Source organism: Schistocerca serialis, chromosome 9, assembly GCF_023864345.2.
Source record: "Schistocerca serialis cubense isolate TAMUIC-IGC-003099 chromosome 9, iqSchSeri2.2, whole genome shotgun sequence".
NCBI lineage: Eukaryota > Metazoa > Arthropoda > Insecta > Orthoptera > Acrididae > Schistocerca > Schistocerca serialis.
The window spans coordinates 279,045,020-279,063,195 of NC_064646.1; the positions used below are offsets into that span (position 1 = coordinate 279,045,020).

General features: G+C 39.7%; 1 protein-coding gene across 1 annotated transcript in view; it reads right to left on the reverse strand.

Annotated features, from left to right (window-relative positions):
* Nucleotides 1-18,176, reverse strand: part of LOC126419539 (dynein axonemal intermediate chain 7-like) — a 770,648-nt gene that overhangs the window by 622,703 nt on the left and 129,769 nt on the right. The window contains exon 7 of the mRNA XM_050086729.1: nt 7,425-7,624. Within this exon, the coding sequence (XP_049942686.1) occupies nt 7,425-7,624 (200 nt within the window). The remainder of the gene's footprint in view (nt 1-7,424; nt 7,625-18,176) is intronic.

Below are 18,176 nucleotides of genomic sequence, written 5' to 3' on the forward strand. Positions count from 1 at the left end.
AAAAATGAGGGCACATACCGATGCTTCCAGTCCAAAATTGTAAAATCTGAACAGCTGTAGGAGGTAAGACTAAAGGCATAAAATTCCAGGCATAGATTCCTATTCAAATTCAGAGCTTCTCTTTACAATGCATTTTTCTTGTGATTGAAAGGCTAATAGTCAACTGCCTTATCGACATGTACACATTTAGCAAGTACCGAGCATAAACTGACATTGGTAAGGGGAAGTGTCATTTCATTATGAATGACCAACAATATTCAGTAGACCTAGTCAAGTAAAATGCCAGAGAAAGCAAACCAAAACACACTGCTGACATTTGAATAAAATTTTTCTATGCTACAGTCATATTTGTAAACACACAGGGAATTAACCAAACACAGGAAGAGGAAATAGGTCCTGAGATTGTGCACAACAAAGTAAGTGACTGAGCACGTCTTACAGAAGAACAAAGGGAAGAACTGCAGGAGCTTTTAACGCATATCTCTCATGTTTTAGAACAACATCCTGGCATAAACAAAGGACAAAATACAAAATTGTGGTGTATCCACATGAAACATTCTATTTTTCATCTTACCCCATCCCATGGGCCAAGAAGGAGGCTGTAAGGAAAGAGATCAATAGAATGCTAAACTGGGAAATAATACAACCATCCTTATCTCCATACTGTAGCCCCATTTTGGCCATTAGCAAATCAGATGGTAGTGTCTGCCTCGTGCTCAATGAACGAGGAATAAATAAATTTACTGTGCCTATCAGGACATGGCCTGAGAACCTGGAAAAACAACTTCTCAAATTCCATAATATTAAGTACCTCACCATAATAGATCTTGTACCCTTGTACTGGCAAATTGCACTACTTGAAGATAGCAATAAGTACACTGCTTCTGTATGTGGGGCAGAAGCTATGAGTTCTGTGTTTTCCCTTTTGGTTTCAACATCAGTGCAGGCATATTTACTTGTGTTTTAGACTGAGTCTTATGACCTGAATTATTAAGTAGAGTCACTGTGTATGTTGATGATTTACTGATTGCTACCCTCACGTGGTCAAAACACTTACGTGTCTTGGCTCAAGTCTTGTATCAGTTTTCAGAATATGGAGTTACAACCAACCTAATGAAGTCACATTACATAAGGAAAGGATTAAATTCCTTGGACTCATAATATCACCTCCAGGCATACTTCCAGGCCCTATGAAGCTTGATGCTATCAGACACTGTCCTGTACATCAAAATAAGAAACAGTTGAAAGGATATCTTGGCTCAGTATCTTTCTTCAGAATATTTATTCCACAGCAGCCTTTAAATAGTGATGCTCTATTGAATCTTCTACAGAAGAATCACACTTGGTTATGGACCAAGCAATGCCAAACTGATTTTGACAGCATTAAAGAAGCTCTTTTGAATGCCACAATCTTACATCATCCTGACATGATTCAGAATTTTTGTCTTTGTACAGACACATCCTCACAAGGGCTTGGGGCTTGTTTACTCCTAATCACTGAGACGAATAGGTAGTTTACCCCCAGGGTAACTAATTTTGTTTGTAGGGCCCTATCTGAAGCTGAATGAGCATATTCCATGACGGAATTGGATGCTCTCATGGTAATATGGGCCTTCAAAAAGTTTGAGTACTCCTATGGGAAAAGCATACCAAGGTGTATTGTGACCATCAGTCTTTGTCCTTCCTTCTCACTTGTAAACTCTTACACAGCAGGATCTCTAGGTGGTGTTTGTATTTACAAGAATATGATTTTGAAATTGTGTGTATCAAAAGTAATCAAAACGTAATTGCTGACACCTTATCAAGACTTCCAGAAGGTCTAGATGAATTCTTGGTATTCGTGGAGAACAATTCAGGAATCAGGGTTCTGTTGATAAAAGATAAAACACAACAACCATACTATGTTAGGACGTGTAAAAGCATGGAGCAACTACAGCAGAGAGATCTCAAGTGGCAAAAAGTAAGGCTAAAACTGCTGCAGAACAATGACAAGTTGAAAAAAATGTTTATGCTTTACCAAGGTGTATTGTTTCATCAACACCAACCAGCTCAGAGCCAGTGGCGTGTTTGTTTACCAGAGGATCATGTTAATGACTTTATATTACACAATGTGTGGGGATACTATGGCCTTAGTAAGATAAATACTTATTCCTACTGTTCAAATTTAAGATGAAAAGTTCTGCAGATAGTATGGAAATGTGTGGTGTGTCAGAAGGCTAAGCATACAAACAAGTTAAAACTGATTGAACCATACCAGGTATTGACTAAAAGACCCTTCAAGATAGTTTCCTTGGACCGTATCTGCAAGGGAAAGGAAATGTGCTTTATGTTGTTGAGCTATACAACATTTTCTCCAAGTATGTCAAACTGTATGCTGTGCAGCCAGTGACTGCCAGCTCCATCATCAGAAGAATTACAACAGATTATCTACCCAGAGTGGGAAAGCCGAGACATATTGTTGATGGACAATGTGCCATACTTTACAGGCAACCATTGGAAAGAGTACATAAACACCCAGAACATTAAATATATACTTCTATCCAGGATTCACCCAGAAGGAAGTCCCATAGTGAGGATATTTAACAAATTTAACAGATTTATCCAGACTTACACCCCTCACAAACACACAAGTTGGATCGAATACATTACTTCAGTCCAGAAAGTTATAATTAATCTCCCACATAGCTCAAATGGCTTTAGACCTATGGAATTACTTTTGACAAAAGATGAATAGATGATTGGGAAAAACCTCTAACCATGCACCCTAGGAAGGAAATATCACATAAGGAGAAAATACGTTGGGCACTGGTCAACATTGAAGGAAAGGCTGATTGCAGAAAACAACTGTGTGATAGGAAATTAGGACTACTGTAGAGTACAAAGTGGGACAGCAAGTACTTATTAGGACCCATCCAAGACAGACAAAGTATGGCAAATTGAATTACAAGTTGCAACTGTTGTTCATAGGGCCATTTATATATCAAAAATCCCTCACCCAGGAGTCTATAAGTTAGTATACATAAACAGCGGTAAGGAAAAAGGGCTCTACACACACAAAGATTTACATGAATTTGTGCACTAAATGGAATTTGACACTGATCAGGCATGGCTTGGAGGAATGTATATAAGTGTGTATAAGAGATGACATATTGTCTGCTTGAATAACTTACTGCAGTTGATGTTTAATATTAAGGAAAGATTTCATTTTTGCCTATTTTGTGTGTGATGCCTTATTAGGATATAAGTTTTAATTATGTAAGATTTTATTATATGTTTACAAGCAAGAGCAGAACAGAAATCTTTGCCTTTGCCGAATGCAAGAAATTGTTTTATTTAACATTATACTGTGTAAACACACTGTAGGTGTACAGTTGAGACACAGCACATGTAAGTAGCAAAATGGGGTGAACAGAACTGCGCACATGCAGCACCTAGCCTTAAGCCTGACAACCTCGCGAATGCGCACAGCACAGCATAAGCTGATGGATCACAGATGACAATAGCTTAGCAGAGAAATGTCAAGCAATCTACATTTAGAGAAATCTTATAATGTGAGTTGACTAGTAAGGAAATAAAATGTCTACACTACGGAACTAAAGTAACATTAAGAAATTAGGAAGAACTAAACTAAGATACACACACACACACACACACACACACACACACACACACACACACACCGACACACACACACACACACACACACACACACACACACACATGCAGAGGATGAAGTAAACACAGTTTACAGAAGACTAGTTACATACTACCATACTATGTACACATTATTTAAATTGATACATGTGGCTATTTACACACTACATGAAAGGGATATCTACATGAAGACTGAAGGAATATAAATTAAGCCTTGAATATGCTGTGAGAGATAGTATTGTGGCCCGCCTAAGGCAACACATTTCTTTCCAGGTGCAAAAAGGTAAGTAAAAACAACCTCAGTACTAACATGTACACTCTTAAAACTCATAAAAAACTGATAAAATATGAACTGCATACTAATAGAAATTGAAAATATGAATACTGGAAGCATGATGCATTAGTAGCCAGTGAGCAACTATGAACTTAGTTTTAAGTTAGTATTTAAGTGTCCTTCCAGCAAACGATGTAGAGTCATGTCCTGTGTAAAATAGCGAACACAATAGTTAGGTGTTTGGTACCAAAGCATAAGGGCTGCACCGATAATAAATAATTGTATGTATAAAACTATGTGTGAGTGTGATGGTGTGAATGCATGTATGAAATAGCTACAGTACACCACATGCATAAAATGGTTGAACTTAGGTCTTGTGCGACTGAATAAAAAGGGGTAGGTTCTTTAAATGGCCTATGCAGATAAATAAATATTTGCGCCATCTCCATATGGCAAAGATATCATAGGGATGTATGATTATATCTAAACTTACAGAAATTTGAAGTACAGAAATAGCAATTATGTTATGCAACTCATTTGCTCTTTTTCACTGTATTTGATGTCTGTCAGTCTTCTTATCTGATGCGAGAAAGACGTATGTGATCAAGTTGTCTCAGTATTGTGTTAAGTAATGGTTCTAATGTGTGGGAGTTGCGAGTTTTTCATTCTACTACCAAGCTAAGTCCTAATTTCCTTCTCCCGATGGGGTGAGGACATTCATTTTAAAATTCAGCTCTTCGGAGAGGAAGTCAACTCGAAAAAAGAATAGCTGTCACACCCACGCCAGCATTGTTGAACATCAGTGGGGAGAAAAAGTTAAATGCCAAGCTGCACACATAAAAATTACAGGAACCAACATTCAAGTAATGTTTCAGATTTGCCACAACATTCTTAACGTGCAGGCATTCATACATGCATGAGCTACTGGAAAGACAATTTTTGGTGCAGCTTTCTGATAACTGATGCATATATCTCTCTCCCCAACTAATATGGGTATATTGCATTTGTGTGTGTGTGTGTGTGTGTGTGTGTGTGTGTGTGTGTGTGTGTACTAATATGGGTATATTGCATTTGTGTGTGTGTGTGTGTGTGTGTGTGTGTGTGTGTGTGTGTAAGTGTACGTTCTCTATTTTTGACAAAGGTCTTGATGGCCGAAAGCTCACTTTCTGACAGTTTTTTTGTAGTGCCTAGCTGTGACTCAGCACCTCCGCTATATGGTGAGTAGTAACTATCTTTTTAATAATACTGTAACAATTAGTTTCAATCATATCTTACTAGTTGCAAGCACGTAGTTGAAATACAATTTCAAAAAGATAATAAATCAACCAGACACTATTCTGATTACATAGAAGTAAAGTGTGTCACAACACAGGGTTCAGTACTGCGTCCCATCTTATTTTTAATATATATAAATTACATAGCATTAACCAAACAGCATCATAGCACTACCAAGTTTTCAGATGGCACTAGCATTTTAGTTGGTGGGAAGAGAGCAGGAAAGTTACAGACAACACTTTCTGAGATTTTAACTAGTGTTGTAAAGGGGTTTATCAAAGACAAACTAATAATAAATACATAAATGTGAAACAGTAGTATTTAATTTTCATAATGTCAAGAGAAACAGTAAAGTGGACATAAGAATTTAGATATCAACACAGATAGAGCAAGTGTAACTAACACAAAATTTCTGAGCTCTGGATCCAAGATAAGCTCAGACAGGGCACTCACACTGACAGCATTTTTAAGAGATTAAGTACCATATGCTGTTTAGTGAGAGTTTTTGAAAACTGTTGTCATAAGGACTGTCTAATGACTGTTTACTATTCTAATACACATTCTGTTCTGAAACATGGGATCACTTTCTGGGGTTACTCATCATCCTGCCTAAAACTCTTCAGAATGCAAAAAAGAATGGTGAGAATCATGGCTGTAATGAAAAAGAACAGGGCCTACAGACCACTATTGAGAAAGGTGTAGAGTCTTCCTCTTCTACATCTTGTTAAGTGCCATTCCCCCCCCCCCCCCCCCCCCCCCACTCCCTCGTGTATAGTTTTTCTAAATTTTCTGTCTTTCTGAAACCATATACAAAAAGAGCCCATTAGAATTTTCACATGATTTTGTGGAATTTCAAAGATTTTTTCTGACACTTTCCATGAATTATTTACTTTTCTCAATTTGTTTTATTTTGTTTCTTGATTGGCATATGTCACTGACTCATTCCATATCCTAGTGAGAAGCTGGAATTATGACCCTGTACATCTTATTTGCACATTTCAATGAAATGGACATTAACCTGCTGTTCAAAAGCATCAAGCAAGCCATGAAACCGAAAAAGCCTTGCAAAACTGGAAACAAAACGCCTACATGAAGTGTATTTTTAGTATTCTTTTGCATGTTTCACTTTTGATCAGTCTGTAATGTCCAAACTCCATGGTGTTATTATTTGTCAATCTTGTTTCTTTCAAGTCTAAAATTTTAATTTTTTTCTTTTAGCATTTTTCTAATGTGTAGTGCTTTCTAGGTTTGGAGAGTGGGCTAGAGTTGACCAGGAAACTCCAGTTATCTATGATAATTCCTATCTACAACAGATTAAAAGTAGTTGGAAAATTTCCAATCAAGACCTGATGGAACTTTTCTCAGTTACAGGAATCTGAAATACTACAAAAATTCTGGCCAGATTTGAACTCATTGTTATTTATAAATTATGTAATTCATGATTGTGGATGTTTGAAAAGTTTTCTGGCCCTTAGAAGCAAATTTGCCACAAATATAATTTTTCATTTCTATATCAACTTTTTAGCATACTGTGATGCTACACTGTGAAGATTAGTTTGCAAATGCTCATAAAACATAACTACATAATTTATTATTATTTTACAATGTAATTACAACATTAGACAAAACAAATGTACTATTTATATTTTTATTATGACACTATTGATACTCAACCAATGTTTCATTATAACCTGGCGTTAACAACTTTTAGAATATTTTCTATAATGTAAAAACTTTATCATCAACTGTTATTTCAAAAACCAGCTGTTGAAAAGGTTATTATCATGGAAAGTCTTCAGAGTTGTGGGATTTAGAAAGACAATGAAACTGTTCTCAAGTATTTATGTTTGTTCTGAATTTATGTTCTTTCTTGAGACACTGAACAGAGTTGGTGATTGTGGAGTGTTTCACACTGAATGTGAATAAAGCCACATATTCTGAAAATATGAACTAGTGCTTCAAGTTGTCTAACAAATGATCCAGGACCTGATTGATGGAATTAAAATGATGCAGACCCCTAGATACTGAAGCCATTTTAAAGTTAAGTAAACTACTTTTTATAAAATATGATGATGTCTTTCTTATTATGCAGTTACATTGTTAATACAGGGCTGCTCACTTACATGCAACATCAGCAAAAATAAACATTTTACATGTACTTTATTACAAGAGAATAATTACAGTATATTATATGTACTATGTTATGTTGCCATGAACTCACTTGGGCTCATCTGGTGGTGGAGCGTGACCTCGTGGCAATGGCAGCAGAGCCCACAGGAGCAGTAGCAAGTGACTTGATTTGATGCGGAAGCTTGCCTCATTCAGCCCTGTCAGTGTCATCGATTGTTCCATGTTGCTCAACAGCTTGTAGCAGGCATTGTCCAGATGGCGCTGCTGCTCTGCACGGAAGTCATTCCTCACCTGCAACAGTATTCACATTAATTTTGCTAGTGTGTGACAGAAAACTGTAAAGGCTCAAGATAATAAAACTGACATCCACTACTAGGGAAAGAAATAAAATATCTTGACTTGAAAGAGAGATGGCAATGACATCAGGGAAATTTGGTTCTCATTGTCGGGGTGAGTGAGTGAGGGGATAAAAGTTGTGGGGATTGGTAGAAAGGTACCCCCTCACCCCCTGGTTGCTCCTCTCCTCTCCCATCCCCGCCCCCTGCCACGTCTTCACCGTTGTGTCCCCCCTACCCTCCATCTCTACACCCTCCATCTCCTTTCCCGAGGTGGCTTCCGTCAACTCCCCCTCCCGGATGATGCCCTCTCTCCCTCCATTTATCCTTCCTATCAACTCTGATCCTCAATCCCCCTCCTTTCCTCTGTCCTTTCCCTGGGCTCCCTCTTCCCCCCCCCCCCCTTCCGTCCTGTTTTTCTCCCCACTAAACCTCTCCCTACCTCCCTTCTCCCCCCCAGTCCTTTTGTATTCCCCTCCTCTGCCTACCCCACTCCCTGTCGCGTCTGCCCCCCACCCCTCTTATGGGTCCTCATCCTCCTTCAGCTCCCTTCCCGGCTCCCCCCTTCGCTTTTACTCTCCTTTCCCCCCTTTTTTGTTTTCCCATCTTCTGTCCAGTTTCCCCCCACCTGCTCTCGACTGTGGTGTCACATTTGCCAACTTTTTAGTGCAGTGTTCCAGTGACTATTCAGTGTTGTTTGTCTTTCTCGTGTTGTGAACAGAAACCATGCTGTCGCTAGGTGTGAATTTTATGTCCTTTGCGAACAGAATCCAGACTGTCGCCGTGTTTTTTTTAATTGTCTATTGTTTTCCCTGTCTGCTTCGTATGTATTTTTATTAGCGTCATCATCCCTGTGTTGTTGTTTTAAGTTCCACGATTTCTTTTCGCCTTGTTACTCTCTAAGTTTCCGATTTTATCACCTGTTTTTTATTATTTGTTCTCTTGATCTTTGTCACAAAATCTGTCGGCTGAAGAGCGGCATACTAAGCTGCTGCCAGCCCGCCCCCTTCGGGGGGAATTGAAATTCAATAAATGAAAAAAAAAAAAAAAAAAAAAAAATATAAAGGTTTAGGCTTGGGTGGTTGACAGCTTAGAAGGAGGCAGGACATGTACAGGATGGAAATGTGGGAGTGAGAGGTAGCAGGTGCATAGTTTAGAAATGTGACACATGGACACCAGAACCACTAAGCTCATGCAGTGCATACTGATGACGATGTGTAGGAGTGGATTAGTAGGGAGGTGACAGAATAGAGAAAGGGGAGCCTGAGGGGAGTCAGATGTAGGTGCAAGGGGTTAGCAGAGACTGGGATCAGGAAGATTATGTGACTGAATGACATGTTGTAAGGATAACTCTAATATACATAGTTCAGAAAACCCAGTACTGGGAGAAAGGATCCAGATTGCACAGCTTTTGAAGTAGTCATTGAAACTAAACATGCTGCGCTCAGCAGCATGTTCTGCCACTGGGTGGTCATATCTGTTCTTGGCCATAGTTTGTCAGTGGCTGATCATTCAAGTGGACAGTTGGCTGATGGTCATGCCCACTTAAAATGATGTGCACCAATGCAGCAGAGTTGGTATGTAAAGTGGTTGCTTTCACATGTATACAAGTGTTACACAGGCTTATGACTCATTTGGCAAGGGGTTGAGAGTAGGTGTGGAATATGGGTGGATTAGGATACTGCATAGTTTAGGTGGGTGGCAGAATACCACTTTAGAAGGGGTGGGAAGGTTTGTGGATACAATGTTCTTCTTTTCTGGGCATAATGTTAGATAGCCAAAGCCCTGGTGAAGGAATCATTTATTTGTACCAGTCCAGTATGATATTGTCTTTTTAGCTGATTATTGGGGGTGGTGAGATGATTAGCAGTGTTTGAGGATATTGTGTGAGAAATCTGCCTGAAGACTAGGTTTGGGAGCAGTGACAGCTGTCCAAACACAAATGCTGTTAATGGTTTGTGGGCTTTATATGAACAACAATGTGGATCAAGCCATCAGAAAAGTGGTACGGTGGGCTGAGGAGGACCAGATGAAGCTGATGTGGGAGAATGTGCTGAGACAATGGAGGAATAAAGAAAGACTGTCTTGATAATGAGTCCAGATAACGGAGATACCATCAATGTACCTGAACCTTCCTAGCCTCCCAAAACCCCAAACATTACATTTGCAAACATTATATTCTACCAGAACTTTCCATGTTATCTTATTTCTTACTTATGAATACCACCAGAGCATCAGAATAAATTCAGTGAGACACTTTCAGGTTTTTTCTTCTGTATTTTATCTTCATATTTCTTGTAATGCTAAAATATCTCCAGTTCTTCCAACACATTCATTTTATGATCTTTCTTTAGTTGGTGGAGTACTTTAACACTGTGCTCCATTAGTGTCAAAATGTATATCTTGTTAGTATGTGTATTGCTGATTTTGTGTGTCTGTTGTGTGTGTACGCTCTAATCTGCTCTGTACACCAGAATAGAAATCTTGGGCAGTTAACTCTTGTCAGAACATGGAATATTGCTGTCAGCTGTTTATATGACTGTGATAGTCAAATTCTAATAGGGACATATACTGATCAGTTACATACAGATCATAGAAGAAAAGTATTGTATCACAGAATTGTAAACAATGTCTCATCATAGTGTTAAGAAAGGAATTATGAGAGGAATGTTAGGTAACATTTATAAACCAAACAGCGTAAATGGAACATTTAACACTTTCTCAAACATATTACTACTCAGAGCCTTACTTTTCTCTAAAGCAAGCAAGGGTAAGATCAAAATGAGGCAAAGATGTTGGATAGTTAACTATTGCAAATAAAGCACCTTATCCTTGGAAGATACAGTAGGTTTCAACCTAATACAGAAAACAAGTTGTAGTAAAGATTTGAAACCCTTAACGTGAAACAAACAAAAATAGTGATTCTAACGCAACTGAGGCCCCAGAAAACACCTCTGGCAAAAATGATGACATGCTGCACCATACTGTTGGCGCAGGTCATCGAGGGTGGCTTGATAATAATCAGGTAGCAGAGCCCATGAGATGAAATGAAACTTTCTGTGCAAGTTGATAAACAGGAAGCAGAGTGTCCAAAACCCTGTACAGACATGCAAGGTGATAAAATCAGTACACAAATGGCATGGACAACTAACAACTCAGTACTCAGCAACAACACTCAGCACAAAGTGTAAGGTGGGGTCAGCTGTAGGTGTTGAACACATTTTAAGCACTGGTCCACTTGGCTTACAACCATCTACAGGTAAACACTTCTGTCAGTGGGGCTGCTCACAATATGCATTGCATGCATCCTCCAGTGTCACCCAACATGCAACCAGAAAATTTGACAATGCACTGTCATGGGAAGAGGCAGACATGGACTGTTTCATTTGGGTACTGAATGCATGCAGAAGATGCTCCACTGCTGAGATAGAAGCCGCATGAAATGGGGTGGTAGTCAGAGGATGGGCAACATTGTGAATGTAAAAAGTTTTCAAAGTACTGTGACAAAAATTGCCTAGCACTATCAGACATGACAGTTCTAAGGGAACCCTCAATGGCAAAAATAATCAAACACATACAAAGAGTGGCAGTCAATGATAGGGACAACATCTTGGCAATGTATATGAAAATGGACAATGCTTTGATCAGCAACAACCAGATGATGCAAGAAAGTGGACCCATGAAATTGACATGCACCCTGTCCCAGGGGTGCTCTATGACCAGGCAAAGAGAGAACTGGTGCAATGGTCCAGCCTGATTCTGTGTACAGCCCCCGAAAGCCCACACCAGAGGTTCAATATCATCATTGATCACCAGGCAGCAGATGTGATATTGTTCCAACACATTTGTAGGAGCTATATCTCAGTGTGGCACATGCAGCAACTGGAGTATGTGACAATGCAACACCAGTGGGAAGAGACTACTTGATAGCATTACTCCTCCATGGCAAACATGAGGACCCCCTGGACAACTCTAAGTTGAGTATGCAGGACGAAATGTGTATGTCACACCGGATCTGCACTCAAAGAGATGCGTTCTGTCCAACCTAAATGGACAGCTGAAATGATTTTTCAGAAAAGTGCTTCAGCAGCCATGTGGGGTCATCTTCTCACGCTGTCAACAGAAAATCCAACACGATCTGCTGTATGGTATCATCCAATGTGAACATGAGGAGTTCCTGCCCATGAAACTATAGATTGGGCCCCAATGGTAGCTGTGATAGTGCATCTGTACTGGCATGCTGGAAATGGAATGGTAATGAATATCATACCAATAGTTACTGAGAAAGAGAGGCCCACTTCTGCAGTCAGTGGACAGTCTTATCCAGCAGCTTGGAACAAGGGCCAAAAAGGAAACTGGTGGCTTGTGAAGAACCTCACCCCATACAGGAAAACATGAAACTTCTTAGTTCTGAAAATAATAGCCAGCACCATCTTTCCCACCTTTGAATAATTACACTGCACAACAGAAACTGTCCTTGATGTATAAGCAATGGTTTGTTCTGTACCATCTGGTTCTGATGAGACAGGATGTCATTAGTGTCAAAGGTACCGTATTTACTCGAATCTAAGCCGCACTTTTTTCCAGTTTTTGTAATCCAAAAAACCGCCTGCGGCTTAGAATCGAGTGCAAAGTAAGCGGAAGTTCTGAAAAATGTTGGTAGGTGCCGCCACAACTAACTTCTGCCATCGAATATATGTAGCGCTACAACAGACATGTTTTGCAGGCACAAAGATAAATACTGGCGCCAAAACCTCTTCGTCAGTAAATAAATTTAAAAAAAAAAAGGTGGAAAACGAGCTTTTTTCTCCGCCCCAAGTTTCGACCACTGCACTTTCATACATTATCCAACAAAGTAAATAGAAATTTCGTATTGTTCATCTTCTAGCAGCATTTCAATGTACTACGAAAATCCGACTGGCAAGACTGTTTGGGATGTTTGTGAATATGGGAAACTTTACGTCCTGAATTTTTTCCTACCTGTGAGAAGAGATGGTTGCTACTAGGAACTTTTATGAATTGTGAATCACATGCAGTATTCTCTTCACCATAGGAATAATATGAATATAAACATTTTGCCATGTATTTTTTCGTGTTTGCTGCTGTCTCATTTAAATCCTGTCTGCCTAATAAACTACGAAACTAGAGCGAGAGCACAGCAAACAGGGAAGAATACACAAATCATGTCATGTTTGTATTCGTATTATTCTTATACCTAATAGTGATACAGTCAGAAATGAAGCACGGCAATTGACTAGATTTTAAAATCTAAGATGACTAATTTCTGTGGAGAATATAATGTACTAAAGAGGCGTCTGCAAACATTTTTCAAACGGAGAAAAATGTTCGCTAAACTCTCGTTCAGAACATCTTCCATCATATGCAGTCTATTATTTGGTTCTTGCTGATCATTATCAAAGCAAGCAGCAGTGTAAGTAACCGCGCACATGAGCAAGCCAAGCCGCGAGCGGCTACAGGCCGTAAACACTCATTATCAGAATGCGACAAACAATGCATGACACAGTACAGTAATGCATTTTCAGCTTAGAGTGACGTAAACACATAACGGCACTTATCAGATCAAAGAAAAATAAGCAATCAATTCAAACCAGACGAAGCACGTGAAAAAGGAAGGGTACTCGTATAAATACGGATGGAGTGCCTGACGCATAGCAATGGCTACCTGGTAAAGCTTAACTGCTAAGCTTACGACTCGAACCAAACTACTGTAGCTGTATCGTCGTTCATTCGACCTCAATTGTGTCTCGTATCATAATGGACCAACTTAGTTTCGATTTGGAGGTGCGGCCTAAAACTTTTATCTCCCCTTGAATTTCGAGTCTCAAATTTCAGGTGCGGCTTAGAATCGGGAAAATTTTTTTCCTTGATTTCGAGTCTCATTTTTCGGGTGCGGCTTAGATTCAAGTGCGGCTTTGATTCGAGTAAATACGGTAAGTGTTAAAAGTTTATCTGACATAAAAGAAGCCAGATAGGGAACAGAACACAAATGCTGGTTGAGACACTGAAAAGCCCTTTGACAGTCCACAGCCCAGACAAACTTAATGCCCTTCTGGTGAAGCCAGTTAAGAGGCTGGGAGGTGTGTGCAGCTTGGGGAATGAAATGAGAATAATATGAAATCTTGCACAAGAAAGACTGAAGCTTCTTTGAGTTCGTGGGTGGTAGGAGGCTGACGATGACTTTGATGTGGTCATCCAGAGAGATGAGACCATCTGTACAAAGCACAAGACTCAAAAAAGAACCTTTGGAGAGAAAAAAAACTGCATTTTTTCAGCTTGCAATGAAGGCCATTCTCCAGGAGGCATTGGAAAATCAACTGAAGGATTCGTAAATGGTCCTTCCAAGTAGGGCCTATTACCCAGATACTATCAAGGTAATTGACACGACAGCAAATGTCCTGAATAAACTGTTTCAAATACCATTAATAAATTCCAGATGCAGATGAGCTTCCAAAAGTCAAATGATTAAACTGGTAAAGTTCAAAATGGGTGCTGAGGCCCAAGGAAGTCTGAGAAACTGCATGCAATGGCTTCTACAGGTAGGCACCACACAAGTCAATTCATGAAAAATACTGGCCTCCCCACAACAACTCTGATTACTCTGCCTGCTACAGAACTGAATATGAATCAGTGGCAAAGTGCACATTGACCCTCAGTTTAAAATCAACACAAAGGTTCACATGGCTGTCAGGCTTCTGAATCACCTCTAAAAGGGTGGCCCATTGACTTGATGAACTAGGAGAAACAATGTCTTGATTCTGCCAACACTGAAACTCAGCCTTTACCTTGTCACACATGATGAAGGGAATGGGGCAAGGGTGACAAAATTTAGATACTGCCAACAGCTTAATAGAAACATGTGCCTTGAAATTTTTGCCCAACCCAAGGTATTCTCAAACAGTAGGCTGTAACACAACAGTAAGGAGCCCAACTCATGAAAAGGAATGGATTGGAACACAAAATGCACTTCATCAACAATCTGGAAACCAAGAACAGAAATATGTCTAGACCAAAAATATTTTGTGCCAGTGGTGAATTGATTGCTAACAATGTAAACTGCTGTTCCAAATTCGTACAGCATGGGATATAGAGAGTTGGCACATAATGGAATGCACAGTTTACTATAAGATACAATATGACATAGTGGCTGCTGCAGCTCCAAGCACCCCTAGAGCCTGTACGTATCCAAATTAATGAGGCTGTCACTCCCATGTTGACATGAAATTTGACAGTCGCACATCCACCACAAACATCAGCAAAATGCACTGGGGTGACAAATGTTGGGCATCAGAAACATCCCAAGAGTCCAGAGAAAACAAAGGGGCACTGCCAACTGACCCGTGGCCTGCCAACTGTCACAAACAATTGCCAAATGGCCTATCCAATGGTATAAAACTGCTGTGGACAGGAATTACAAAAAAATTGACTGATGTGAACCCACTGAGCTCAGTGTGGGTGAAGAGGGGGAGCATCATGACATCACTGCACCAGAATCATCAATGGCGGGGCACCACACAGGACACCAGGGCCTGTTTACCATAGACACCAATAACTAATTGAGCTACCTTCCAATTATGAGAAAAGAGGTCTCTCACCATCACTGTCTTCTCACATTTTGGACAACTTTGTATAAACCCATGCTGCTGTACACCAGGACAGATGATACCCCTTACCTGATAGTGCTAAAGAACTGGCACAGGCATTCTCCCATCTTCCTGTAGATTCATTCAAACTGCCACATGGCATCAGGGTTGACAGAGGTTTGGAAGAAATCTGCACAATGGACAACTGGCTTGCCACAGCTGGAGCAAGTGTGTAAATCAAATCTGCAATCTGCATATCTGTATATGCCAAGCATTGCATGCACTCTCCATGGCCAGTTTCCAAACCATTCCATTGAGCTTTTCATACCAGCTCACCTGCCTTCATTGTGATGTCCAGTAATGGAGATAATAAAATGACACTTTCAAATAAGTGGGAACCAAATTCAATGATTACTTCATTGCAGTGAAAGAAAATGTTGCATCCACTAATACACAACCACATACAGATGCACTACTCTTGTTGGTCCAAGCACTGCATGGACACTGAAAGACAATTCACTATGTCACTAAAAAGTAGTAATTCTGCTGGGCATAATGGTGTTCCTACTTGAAAATTTTCTACATTCTTGTGCTGACTTGATATGTTTGTACTTAGGTTATCTTTCTAATAAATCAATGACTCAGAGTGTATATCCTGATATACTTAAATATGTTGTAGTATCACCCATCAATAAAACTGGAAATAAAAAAAAAAAACCATCTCAAATTACAGATTTACTTCACCCCTTCCAAATTTATGAAATTGTTTGAAAAAGTGCTCTATGACAGAATACTGGTGCATTTAACTAAGCAGAACTTTCTTCACCTTTGTAAAGGATTCTTCACAGAGAGAGCAATATGAGGCTCCACAAATGAAGTATTGGCAGAGGTAAACAAGAAAATTATTTTGTTGGTATATAAACTGATGGAAAAACATTGCAACACCAAAACAAAATTAATGTAGAGTAATGAAATTTCAGGAATACATTTGTCTAGGTAACACATTTATGTGATTGACATTGCAAGATCACAGGTTAGTATAAGTGTGAGATAAACCATTGCAAATGAGAAACGCTGGTACATTAATAATCAGTGTAACTGCCAGAATATTGAATGTGAGCATGCAAATACACACATTCTGGATGTCAGTTTGTGGGATGAAGCTTCATGCCTACTGTACTTGGTCAGTCAATACAATGACAGTTACCACTGTTTGTGGAAGGCATTGGAGTTGTTGTACAATGATGTCCCATTTGTGCTTGACTGGAAACCAATCTGTTGACTGAGCAGGCTAAGGCAACATATTGACACTTTGTAGAGCATGTTGGGTCACAACAGTAGTATGTGAGCAAGCATTAACCTGTTGGAAGACACACCCTGTAATGCTGTTCATGAATGGCAGCAGAACTGGTCAGACTGCCATATTGATGAACAAACTTGCAGTCAGGGTAAGTGGCATAACCATGAGAGTGCTCCTGCTGTCACATGAGATTGCAGATAGGTTGGTTGTAGGCCCTCAACTGGCCTCCTCCTAACTGACACACAGCCATCATTGGCACTGAGAGAAAAGCCGTCACTAGAAAACTCAACAGACCTCCACCCTACCCTCCAATGAGTTCTCGCTTGACACCATTGAAGTCACAAATGGTAGTGATTTGGGGTCAGTGGAATGCATTCTGCAGGTCACCTTGCTGAGGGCTGTCCTTCAAGTAATTGATTTGTAATTTTGGTGTCAATAGCTACCCAAATTGCTACTGTAGGTGCAGTATGACGCACCAGTCATATGCTGAACATGATGGTCTTATCTCTCAGTGGTGCCACATTGCCATCCAGAGCCCGGTCTTCCTGCAACCATACAGAACATGATGGTCTTATCTCTCAGTAGTGCCACATTGCCATCCAGAGCCCGGTCTTCCTGCAACCATACATTCTCGTGACCACCGCTTCCAGCAGTCATGTACATTGGCAACATTCCTGCCAAGTATTTCTACAATATTGCAGAGGGAGCATCCAGCTTTGCATAGCAGGAACATCCATCTTCACATAGCCCTATTACACAAACTCATTCAAACTCAGTTTGGTGTTGATAATAGTGTCTTAGTCCCCTTAAAGGCATTTTTGACTAACATCAACTCACCGTGACCAATCTCAAAGGTAACTAATGCTCATGACCATTTGCATTTAAAGCAAACCTGATTTGCATCTTCACAGCTGGCACAAAATTTGAATAGATATCAACTTTCAGATGTAGAACGATATCTACCAACTTTCATTCACATTGCACAACTCCTTCTAGTTGTGATTTTTTCCCAGCTGTGTGTTTTTTGATCTCACCCAAGTGTTTGTCTGTGTGCATCACAAAATTCTACCAGGAAAACTGCAGTCTTATAGCATTAATGACATCTATTTTTTAGTATCAAAACAAAATGTAGGGGGATTTTAGTGACAGATTGTGTTGCAGGCTTGAAACTAACCTCAAAATGGGGAAACATAAAATGTTGGGTCCCAAAAGGATTGAGTCTAGGCCCAGTTTCCTTACAAATCAACGTAAGTGATCTTACAATGACTTAAAGGTTGTGTAAAAAAGTATTGTGTACACAGGTGACATAAACATATTAACCAAGGGTTCAATCTCAACCTTACAGAGACAGCTCAAATGACATCTGAGCAGGTCTGTAAGGTTGCAAGTGGTCCACAGTTAACAATTTAACTCTTAAAGACATGAAGAGACATATTATGTGACCTCTAATGAGAAAAAATGAGCTGCTAGCACCAGAAGTACCCACTGATGATCATAAAAAAAACCATGTAAAATTCCTTGGTGTGTAGTTGGAAAATGGAGTCAACACAGAGATAAATTAATTTAGAATCCATTTCATCATGTTCTGCCCTTAGAGGTGTCATTCA